General features: G+C 40.0%; 1 protein-coding gene across 1 annotated transcript in view; it reads right to left on the bottom strand.

The window, feature by feature from the left end:
- Positions 1-11,504, bottom strand: part of EDNRB (endothelin receptor type B) — a 40,108-nt gene extending 28,604 nt beyond the window's left edge. The window contains exons 1-2 of the mRNA XM_063425823.1: positions 11,331-11,504; positions 9,705-10,178 (exon numbers count right to left, since the gene is read on the bottom strand). Of these exons, the coding sequence (XP_063281893.1) occupies positions 9,705-10,157 (453 nt within the window). The 5' untranslated portion in view covers positions 10,158-10,178; positions 11,331-11,504. The remainder of the gene's footprint in view (positions 1-9,704; positions 10,179-11,330) is intronic.
- Between the last annotated feature and the right edge of the window lie 862 nt (positions 11,505-12,366).

Below are 12,366 nucleotides of genomic sequence, written 5' to 3'. Positions count from 1 at the left end.
ATACCCATTCTCTTACTATTCACTCCTCTGCTACCATTTTGTGTAATTTCACAACTCAACTTTTGTGTAATTTCACAACTGCGCTTAAGCAGCTAGGACTGCAACACACATCAGCCCCAATATATAGTAAAAACCAAAGAAAAGAAAATGTTACTTGCGCTTTCTCCTTTAATCCCTATGTATATTTAGACAAATGGAGGTCATTTAGTTGCTCCAATGGCCATTGGAGGGATGCCCGCCTGCCAACGTCAAGGCAGACCCCCCTAAGCGGGTCCTAACACTGACCCTTCAGCCTGCTTCCTTGAGCTTCTGGCAAAGATATCTCTAATGAGACAGAAAGGGGTATTTTTTATATACACCCCTTTACTTATTAACCCTTAATAGGGAACACATGGGATGGGTAGCAGCATTGTAACCAGGCTGTGTGATACAAAGTAAATACAAATACAAAAAGAGAAGTCCTGCGCTTAAGCAGCTAGGACTGCAACACACATCAGCCCCAATATATAGTAAAAACCAAAGAAAAGAAAATGTTACTTGCGCTTTCTCCTTTAATCCCTATGTATATTTAGACAAATGGAGGTCATTTAGTTGCTCCAATGGCCATTGGAGGGATGCCCGCCTGCCAACGTCAAGGCAGACCCCCCTAAGCGGGTCCTAACACTGACCCTTCAGCCTGCTTCCTTGAGCTTCTGGCAAAGATATCTCTAATGAGACAGAAAGGGGTATTTTTTATATACACCCCTTTACTTATTAACCCTTAATAGGGAACACATGGGATGGGTAGCAGCATTGTAACCAGGCTGTGTGATACAAAGTAAATACAAATACAAAAAGAGAAGTCCTGCGCTTAAGCAGCTAGGACTGCAACACACATCAGCCCCAATATATAGTAAAAACCAAAGAAAAGAAAATGTTACTTGCGCTTTCTCCTTTAATCCCTATGTATATTTAGACAAATGGAGGTCATTTAGTTGCTCCAATGGCCATTGGAGGGATGCCCGCCTGCCAACGTCAAGGCAGACCCCCCTAAGCGGGTCCTAACACTGACCCTTCAGCCTGCTTCCTTGAGCTTCTGGCAAAGATATCTCTAATGAGACAGAAAGGGGTATTTTTTATATACACCCCTTTACTTATTAACCCTTAATAGGGAACACATGGGATGGGTAGCAGCATTGTAACCAGGCTGTGTGATACAAAGTAAATACAAATACAAAAAGAGAAGTCCTGCGCTTAAGCAGCTAGGACTGCAACACACATCAGCCCCAATATATAGTAAAAACCAAAGAAAAGAAAATGTTACTTGCGCTTTCTCCTTTAATCCCTATGTATATTTAGACAAATGGAGGTCATTTAGTTGCTCCAATGGCCATTGGAGGGATGCCCGCCTGCCAACGTCAAGGCAGACCCCCCTAAGCGGGTCCTAACACTGACCCTTCAGCCTGCTTCCTTGAGCTTCTGGCAAAGATATCTCTAATGAGACAGAAAGGGGTATTTTTTATATACACCCCTTTACTTATTAACCCTTAATAGGGAACACATGGGATGGGTAGCAGCATTGTAACCAGGCTGTGTGATACAAAGTAAATACAAATACAAAAAGAGAAGTCCTGCGCTTAAGCAGCTAGGACTGCAACACACATCAGCCCCAATATATAGTAAAAACCAAAGAAAAGAAAATGTTACTTGCGCTTTCTCCTTTAATCCCTATGTATATTTAGACAAATGGAGGTCATTTAGTTGCTCCAATGGCCATTGGAGGGATGCCCGCCTGCCAACGTCAAGGCAGACCCCCCTAAGCGGGTCCTAACACTGACCCTTCAGCCTGCTTCCTTGAGCTTCTGGCAAAGATATCTCTAATGAGACAGAAAGGGGTATTTTTTATATACACCCCTTTACTTATTAACCCTTAATAGGGAACACATGGGATGGGTAGCAGCATTGTAACCAGGCTGTGTGATACAAAGTAAATACAAATACAAAAAGAGAAGTCCTGCGCTTAAGCAGCTAGGACTGCAACACACATCAGCCCCAATATATAGTAAAAACCAAAGAAAAGAAAATGTTACTTGCGCTTTCTCCTTTAATCCCTATGTATATTTAGACAAATGGAGGTCATTTAGTTGCTCCAATGGCCATTGGAGGGATGCCCGCCTGCCAACGTCAAGGCAGACCCCCCTAAGCGGGTCCTAACACTGACCCTTCAGCCTGCTTCCTTGAGCTTCTGTCTCATTAGAGATATCTTTGCCAGAAGCTCAAGGAAGCAGGCTGAAGGGTCAGTGTTAGGACCCGCTTAGGGGGGTCTGCCTTGACGTTGGCAGGCGGGCATCCCTCCAAGGGCCATTGGAGCAACTAAATGACCTCCATTTGTCTAAATATACATAGGGATTAAAGGAGAAAGCGCAAGTAACATTTTCTTTTCTTTGGTTTTTACTATATATTGGGGCTGATGTGTGTTGCAGTCCTAGCTGCTTAAGCGCAGGACTTCTCTTTTTGTATTTGTATTTACTTTGTATCACACAGCCTGGTTACAATGCTGCTACCCATCCCATGTGTTCCCTATTAAGGGTTAATAAGTAAAGGGGTGTATATAAAAAATACCCCTTTCTGTCTCATTAGAGATATCTTTGCCAGAAGCTCAAGGAAGCAGGCTGAAGGGTCAGTGTTAGGACCCGCTTAGGGGGGTCTGCCTTGACGTTGGCAGGCGGGCATCCCTCCAATGGCCATTGGAGCAACTAAATGACCTCCATTTGTCTAAATATACATAGGGATTAAAGGAGAAAGCGCAAGTAACATTTTCTTTTCTTTGGTTTTTACTATATATTGGGGCTGATGTGTGTTGCAGTCCTAGCTGCTTAAGCGCAGGACTTCTCTTTTTGTATTTGTATTTACTTTGTATCACACAGCCTGGTTACAATGCTGCTACCCATCCCATGTGTTCCCTATTAAGGGTTAATAAGTAAAGGGGTGTATATAAAAAATACCCCTTTCTGTCTCATTAGAGATATCTTTGCCAGAAGCTCAAGGAAGCAGGCTGAAGGGTCAGTGTTAGGACCCGCTTAGGGGGGTCTGCCTTGACGTTGGCAGGCGGGCATCCCTCCAATGGCCATTGGAGCAACTAAATGACCTCCATTTGTCTAAATATACATAGGGATTAAAGGAGAAAGCGCAAGTAACATTTTCTTTTCTTTGGTTTTTACTATATATTGGGGCTGATGTGTGTTGCAGTCCTAGCTGCTTAAGCGCAGGACTTCTCTTTTTGTATTTGTATTTACTTTGTATCACACAGCCTGGTTACAATGCTGCTACCCATCCCATGTGTTCCCTATTAAGGGTTAATAAGTAAAGGGGTGTATATAAAAAATACCCCTTTCTGTCTCATTAGAGATATCTTTGCCAGAAGCTCAAGGAAGCAGGCTGAAGGGTCAGTGTTAGGACCCGCTTAGGGGGGTCTGCCTTGACGTTGGCAGGCGGGCATCCCTCCAATGGCCATTGGAGCAACTAAATGACCTCCATTTGTCTAAATATACATAGGGATTAAAGGAGAAAGCGCAAGTAACATTTTCTTTTCTTTGGTTTTTACTATATATTGGGGCTGATGTGTGTTGCAGTCCTAGCTGCTTAAGCGCAGGACTTCTCTTTTTGTATTTGTATTTACTTTGTATCACACAGCCTGGTTACAATGCTGCTACCCATCCCATGTGTTCCCTATTAAGGGTTAATAAGTAAAGGGGTGTATATAAAAAATACCCCTTTCTGTCTCATTAGAGATATCTTTGCCAGAAGCTCAAGGAAGCAGGCTGAAGGGTCAGTGTTAGGACCCGCTTAGGGGGGTCTGCCTTGACGTTGGCAGGCGGGCATCCCTCCAATGGCCATTGGAGCAACTAAATGACCTCCATTTGTCTAAATATACATAGGGATTAAAGGAGAAAGCGCAAGTAACATTTTCTTTTCTTTGGTTTTTACTATATATTGGGGCTGATGTGTGTTGCAGTCCTAGCTGCTTAAGCGCAGGACTTCTCTTTTTGTATTTGTATTTACTTTGTATCACACAGCCTGGTTACAATGCTGCTACCCATCCCATGTGTTCCCTATTAAGGGTTAATAAGTAAAGGGGTGTATATAAAAAATACCCCTTTCTGTCTCATTAGAGATATCTTTGCCAGAAGCTCAAGGAAGCAGGCTGAAGGGTCAGTGTTAGGACCCGCTTAGGGGGGTCTGCCTTGACGTTGGCAGGCGGGCATCCCTCCAATGGCCATTGGAGCAACTAAATGACCTCCATTTGTCTAAATATACATAGGGATTAAAGGAGAAAGCGCAAGTAACATTTTCTTTTCTTTGGTTTTTACTATATATTGGGGCTGATGTGTGTTGCAGTCCTAGCTGCTTAAGCGCAGGACTTCTCTTTTTGTATTTGTATTTACTTTGTATCACACAGCCTGGTTACAATGCTGCTACCCATCCCATGTGTTCCCTATTAAGGGTTAATAAGTAAAGGGGTGTATATAAAAAATACCCCTTTCTGTCTCATTAGAGATATCTTTGCCAGAAGCTCAAGGAAGCAGGCTGAAGGGTCAGTGTTAGGACCCGCTTAGGGGGGTCTGCCTTGACGTTGGCAGGCGGGCATCCCTCCAATGGCCATTGGAGCAACTAAATGACCTCCATTTGTCTAAATATACATAGGGATTAAAGGAGAAAGCGCAAGTAACATTTTCTTTTCTTTGGTTTTTACTATATATTGGGGCTGATGTGTGTTGCAGTCCTAGCTGCTTAAGCGCAGGACTTCTCTTTTTGTATTTGTATTTACTTTGTATCACACAGCCTGGTTACAATGCTGCTACCCATCCCATGTGTTCCCTATTAAGGGTTAATAAGTAAAGGGGTGTATATAAAAAAATACCCCTTTCTGTCTCATTAGAGATATCTTTGCCAGAAGCTCAAGGAAGCAGGCTGAAGGGTCAGTGTTAGGACCCGCTTAGGGGGGTCTGCCTTGACGTTGGCAGGCGGGCATCCCTCCAATGGCCATTGGAGCAACTAAATGACCTCCATTTGTCTAAATATACATAGGGATTAAAGGAGAAAGCGCAAGTAACATTTTCTTTTCTTTGGTTTTTACTATATATTGGGGCTGATGTGTGTTGCAGTCCTAGCTGCTTAAGCGCAGGACTTCTCTTTTTGTATTTGTATTTACTTTGTATCACACAGCCTGGTTACAATGCTGCTACCCATCCCATGTGTTCCCTATTAAGGGTTAATAAGTAAAGGGGTGTATATAAAAAATACCCCTTTCTGTCTCATTAGAGATATCTTTGCCAGAAGCTCAAGGAAGCAGGCTGAAGGGTCAGTGTTAGGACCCGCTTAGGGGGGTCTGCCTTGACGTTGGCAGGCGGGCATCCCTCCAATGGCCATTGGAGCAACTAAATGACCTCCATTTGTCTAAATATACATAGGGATTAAAGGAGAAAGCGCAAGTAACATTTTCTTTTCTTTGGTTTTTACTATATATTGGGGCTGATGTGTGTTGCAGTCCTAGCTGCTTAAGCGCAGGACTTCTCTTTTTGTATTTGTATTTACTTTGTATCACACAGCCTGGTTACAATGCTGCTACCCATCCCATGTGTTCCCTATTAAGGGTTAATAAGTAAAGGGGTGTATATAAAAAATACCCCTTTCTGTCTCATTAGAGATATCTTTGCCAGAAGCTCAAGGAAGCAGGCTGAAGGGTCAGTGTTAGGACCCGCTTAGGGGGGTCTGCCTTGACGTTGGCAGGCGGGCATCCCTCCAATGGCCATTGGAGCAACTAAATGACCTCCATTTGTCTAAATATACATAGGGATTAAAGGAGAAAGCGCAAGTAACATTTTCTTTTCTTTGGTTTTTACTATATATTGGGGCTGATGTGTGTTGCAGTCCTAGCTGCTTAAGCGCAGGACTTCTCTTTTTGTATTTGTAATTCTCTCTTTGTTCACTGTTCTATATGGCTGAGTCCCCTTGTTTAATTAGTTAGGATAATTTACCACAAAGTATACGGTAGTACATTTCCTGTTCATCTTCCTGTCCGCCCGCACATCCCACACCTGTAAGATATAGGGCTCAATTTAAAATTCTGGTTCTTGCTTGCAAATCTCTACATAATGCTGCTCCCACCTACCTATCCTCCCATCTAGGCCCTTACGCTTGCCTTCAAGACTTCTCAAGGGCTGCACCATTCCTGTGGAACTCACTTCCCTCCTCCGTTACATGCTCAACCAGTCTCCACTCCTTCAAAAAATCATTAAAAACCCACTTCTTCATAAAAAGGTATCAATTAAAATGTTAAAAGCTCCCGGCTGATTCCTCTCTTGCAACTGTCACTAGTCTAATACTATCCTTACCTTTTGTGTCACTTTACCCCACTCCTTCTAGCATGTAAGCTCATTGAGCAGGGCCCTCAACCCCTCTAATCCTGTGTGTCCAACTTGTCTGGTTACAACTACTTGTTTGATCATCCACCCACTGTAAAGCGCTGTGGAATTTTTTGGCGCTATATAAATAATAACATAATAATAATAATTTCCATAAGAGGCTAGTAATATTTTTTATATTTTAAAATAAAGCATGCATTTTCCTTTATGGAAGTGTTCTGATATATGTTGTGTCCAACCACAAACATGAAAAATATATTATCCATAAATATGTATTTCCTCCTTAAAATAGTACAATTTGCAAATTTCAAAAGACAGTAAATTTGCTAATTTGGCCACTTTTAATTGATTTATTATGGTTTAAACTTTGTAAGTTACTGCTAGTTGGTTACTAGGTCCCAATATCTGAAGAATTACAGAAGAACATAGTTGAATCGAATTGTAACTTCTTGACCTTGCAGAATACAGTTTAATAAGTAACCTATATTTACATTTAGGAGTTTATAAATATGTAAACCTGCCTACATTCAGTGGCGTACATAAAGGGGTTGCAGGGGTTGCAGCTGCAACTGGGCCCGTCACTCCAGGGGCCCGGCCATCCTGCGGACCCCTGCGACGGAGTGCCCGTTTCCATGTGTCGCGGCCCCAGCCCGCACTGTAAAACCTCCGGGGCCGCACGTGAAGGCTATGGATTTCCAGGGGGCCCGCTCAGCACTGCGGTGCTTTAACAGCGCGACCGGCCCCCCTGAGATGACATTAGACGCTGGGAGGAAGTGACTGCACCGGTCACTCCTCCCAGCTATCAGACAGAGACGCGCGGGAGGAAGAGAGGAGGGAGTCAGAGTGGGAACTCTGATTCCCATCAGGCTGAGCCACCACTGGACTCCAGGGAAGTCACCCTCCTGTATCTAAAAGGTAGGAAACAGCAGGGTGACTAAACTATTTTGTATATGTGTGTTTATTTGTATGTATGTTTGTGTGTCTGTATGAATGTTTCTCTGTCTCTGTGTGTATGTGTGTGTGTTTGTATGTGTGTGTGTTTGTATGTGTGTGTGTATGTGTGTCTGTATATATGTGTCTCTGTGTGTGTGTTTGTATGTATGTGTGTTTGTTTGTATGTATGTATGTGTGTGTGTGTGTATGTATGTGTCTGAATGTATGTGTGCTTGTATGTATGTGCGTTTGTTTGTATATATGTGTGTATGTGTCTGTATATATGTGTCTCTGTGTGTGTTTGTATGTAAGTTTGTTTGTATGTTTGTGTGTGTGTACAGTACCTACAGGGTTCGCACTCCAGGGGGCCTGGCCACCCTGCGGACCCCTGCGACCAGGTGCCATGTGTTGCGGCCCGGCCCGCGCGGTGTAATCACCGGGGGGCACGGATCAGTTTTCGCACCAGGGCACCATGGATCGTGTGTGCCTGAAACAAATGAGAAATATTTTTTATAAAGGGCGGGTGGGAGAGGAGGACCAGAGGTCTCTATAGTGCCAGGAATACAGATTTGTATTTTTAACATTATAGTATCCCTTAAGCCTTTTAAAGAGGCATTTTGTGTTTGCCATTCCCACATCATGCAATTACATCACAGCAAATATAATGAGGCGCTACTGTACCCTCCAATGCTTGTTTATATCAATACTGAACAATTTTTGTGTCAATGGAAATATATGGCCACTCTGAATCCTTCTTAATGCATACAATCTCAAAAACATGGGTTATTAAAAATCTGCCCATGCAGAACTACTAAATGCAATTATGCATGCATGGCTCAAACAACTGAAAATATTTGAAAGCTGGCATTCCTAGAGTGGCGTAATGTCCCTTTAGCAAATATTTTGCTCTAATTACACCACAAACAAGGTACATAGACTCTTTAAAAGACAGAAACCAAAGGAAAGGGATCCCAAAACAATCAATAAACCAGTAAAGTTAATGGTAACATATAATACCAACAGAAAGAGAAATACAGAGAATAGGAAAGAATAAGGAGGGGTAGAGGAGATAGTAAAGGCAGCACTGTAGTTTAATTTTGTGCATGAATGCTTGTGATAGCCTATGATATTGAGATTTTAAGCACTAGGATTAAAGGAACAATGTAGCATGTATTCTTAATGCTGCTTACTGGTAAGGGAAACTGACCCCCTGCTGTGTGAAGTAACACATTAGTTTACTTACCTTTTCTCCTTGTCACTCTGCTCTCTCCACAGCTGCGCCCACCTTCCTGCATGAGGTGATCAGTCATGATGATCTCAGCAAATCCAATGTTATCTGGCAAAACGTTGGCTGCTTCAATTAAATGGTCTCTATGAGACTATCTGATTGAATAGCTAAGTTTAATTCAACTTTTGGGGTAGAAGTCCCTATAGTGTCTGTCAGCATGACAGCCACTAGAGACATGTTAACCCTGCAATAAAAACACTGCCGTTCCTTGAAAAAAAGGCAATCTTTTAATTTGTGGCACCCAGATGATGTCATTGAAATGAAGTGGTCTGGGTGCCTATAGTGTCTTTTCAATAGCAGCCTTATAATTGTCTGCATTATCCACAGTATTCTTTGATTGATCCTTAGAACTTTGAAACCTTCTACAAAACAGATGTTCCTTTATTGAAGTGCAAAATCAAGAGCCTTTATCACATATGGGTTCCTCTAACCATCTCCCTAACTTTAATGGGTCTTTTATTTGCATTCTTGCTGCTTCTGTGTATAATGCATTATTTTAATGTATATTGGTGCTTTTTGTATAATTTAACTTGAGAAATGCAATGTATTATTTGGGTGTGCGGATTACATACTAATGTAATGTCTGTTGGGTATATACTGGAATATTCTGTGAGTTTACACCAATTGCACCAGATAGTATATTTTATAGTCATTGAGATGAATATTATGATAAATGCTTTAGTATCAGAAGTCTCCTATATATTATTGTTAAAGGGTTACTCAAACCAAACACACTGTTTTTGGCTGTGGACCATGGTAGCCATCCTAGCATGAAAAAACAAAGGAAAGACAAGGAAGAAAAAACGTACCTGTAATCCCACGCCAAGGCCAGATTATATTTGCAGAATAATCCTCCGGTGCTGACATCAATCTGCAGGATTTTATGAAAGCTGGGCTGTCATTGGTTATCCATTGTCAAACTGCATGCGTGCTGATGACAGTTACAAATTACATTAAGCCCTTAAGGACCAAACTTCTGGAATAAAAGGGAATCATGACATGTCACACGTGTCATGTGTCCTTAAGGGGTTAATGGCCAGTGTACCCATGGTATTCACAATCAATAGAGATTACCTTACCTTGTAAGTGCTGATTGGAATGTCAATGATGATATGAATCAGATCTCCCATAGCCAGACTAGCGATCAGTATGTTGGGACCATTTCTCATGCTTTTATTTTTGTAGATTATCCTCAACAATGTTGAGTTACCAATGATACCCACTATGAATATCAAACAGGATATCACTGTGGTAATATAACGGAAAGTGTCCCGGATTTCGGTTTGCCTATTGCACATTGGAGGTAGTTTAGGTCTTCGGTTTTGAAAGCCTTGATTCCCTGGCTCATTGGCATTTGAGGTATCATTTGCATTTGATGAATTTAAAGATTGCAGAGATGTAGACAGAGTTCCCATAAAGGATTGTCTTTCATCAGATAATGGTTTAAATGAGGACTCATTCTTTTCTCCAAATGCAGCCACGGCAGATAATATCACGACTGCTAGCGTCACACAGCACTTTGCTTTCTGCATGATGCAGATAATTACACACACCTAGGTAAATGATAAAACACAGACACAGAAAGAGAAAAATAAAAACCTGTAAATACCCAAAACAAGAGACTGAGTATAAAACGTGTAGACATAAAACATCTGTACAGCCAACCAAAAACTATATAAACACTATTTATTACCTTCCCTTTCTATATTCACTAATAAAAGTTTTGAGAATTTAACTTAATGCTTTTTCTCCAACTTACAGATGTATTTTATTAAAATCCACGTGTGTGATAAAACTCTATCTCTAGTTGTGCATTTAGATAACAAATAGCCATTAATGTTACTTATATTACAAAAGTTCTGAAAAAAAAGTTGGAATTAAGTGCCATGATAGAATATCCTTTTCCATGACTGTTCTGGTAGGTTATTGGACATGAAGAGGTTAAAATAACATTGAACTTGTGCATTTAGGCAGTTTAATCCCGATATACATGCATACTCAAAGAAGTTTGTTTGTTCAAGAGAAAAAAAAAAAAGTAATAGAAAATAAAATGTTTCACAGTTTCACATTTTACTATATAATATATTATCTTTGTATTGCACTGGCTATCATAAATGTTATTTACACATCTAATGTTGTAGAGAAAACCATAACTTTGACCAAAATCACATTAGTTATTGTTTGTTTTTTGAACAGTAGAGTTAAGAAGTGCTGGCAATCTGCATGTAAAATTTAGGTCAAAATAACCATGTTTATAATAACTATATATTCAAGACACAACAGTGCCTTATTGTCATGAACAAACCATTGCACACAAACACTCAAGCACACACATATATAATAATAACAAAGTATTTAACCAGGAAAGGTACATTCAGATTACTCTGGTTTCCAAGTACGTCCTGGGGATGTTACCTTAGCCCAACATCCAGGGGTTGTTACTATATACAATATACAACTATATACTATATACAACTTTTACATACATAACGTATATAAAATAACATAATATAATCACTATATATATATATATATATATATATATATATATATATATATATATATATATATATATATAAACATTAAATAAACTCACATTAAATAAAAACAGCTTGACTTAATATATTGTTTGGTTACATGTATTATCACTCAACTTAAAAAAAAGTACATTTTTAAAACACAAAATACACATACTTTTTATTTACCTTTAAGTGGAGTTTCTGTGTTAATGGCTTTTGAAACAGATTTCTCAGAGGAATTTGCCCAGGTTTTAATTAGGGAGCTGTTCTGGAAAGTTGTATCAGACTGTCCAGAATACTTCAGAGGATGTCAGTAATGAGCCTTTTTCAGTCATTCCTGGTATGTGTGTGTGTCTGCAAACACACTGCATCAGTCAAATACTTCTACATCAGTCACTGAAGACTCCGCCTGCTTACTCTTATAGGACAACAACCTTGTTCTGTCCTGCCTGGCAAGCATCACTTAAGCACAACAGAGACTTGAAGTATCATTAAAAGGAAATATTCCTGTTAGAAAAAGAAAAAGAAAAAAATATATATTTTTACCCCGAAATATTTTAAAGCTTCATTTTAATTTTTAGATTTTATTTTTATGTTGTTTTTTTTTTTTATTGTTAATATTTAGTCTTTTTTTCATGAGAAATTATTGTGACATTATTAATATATATTTAATCCCATTATGTGAATTAGTGTAGTTTAATTCTAAAGTCAAAATATATAACAGACTAGAGATTCCCATTAGGCGTCTTCAGGTATAATTGCCCTGATGCAAAATTCTGGCCAAGATAAAAATCTGTGAAAAAGAAAGTTTGTCAAGGGAAGTATTTCTGCTTTATTTCAATGCACAGATGGGGATATTTATGCCAGCTTAAAGTAATAAAGCAGCAATACTTACCTTGATGAAATCATTCAGTAGATATCTAATAATCTTTTCCTCTGGGACGCACTGCAAACATTTTGCTTGGTGATCTGTCTAGCATCACACATACAATTGTAATAGAACGTCACTCCTGGAGCTATATTGCCGATTTGTTATTGTGGAGTTTTGTTCAACACTGCATTATTGTTTCAATTTAATATACAATATTTCATCATATTGAGAACTTGTTTCAATGCTTGGGATTGGTTTAATGCTTGGGACTCTCACCGTTCTACTCTTAGGGCAACTTTTTGTGGCACTTCTGTTTCACTAAGGACCACTTTTAATGTGACTTTAGTTACA

Source organism: Pelobates fuscus, chromosome 1 (genome assembly GCF_036172605.1).
Source record: "Pelobates fuscus isolate aPelFus1 chromosome 1, aPelFus1.pri, whole genome shotgun sequence".
In the NCBI taxonomy this organism is placed as follows: Eukaryota; Metazoa; Chordata; class Amphibia; order Anura; family Pelobatidae; genus Pelobates; species Pelobates fuscus.
Note: the sequence above shows the minus strand (reverse complement) of the source record. Positions and strands in the feature narration are given on the sequence as shown.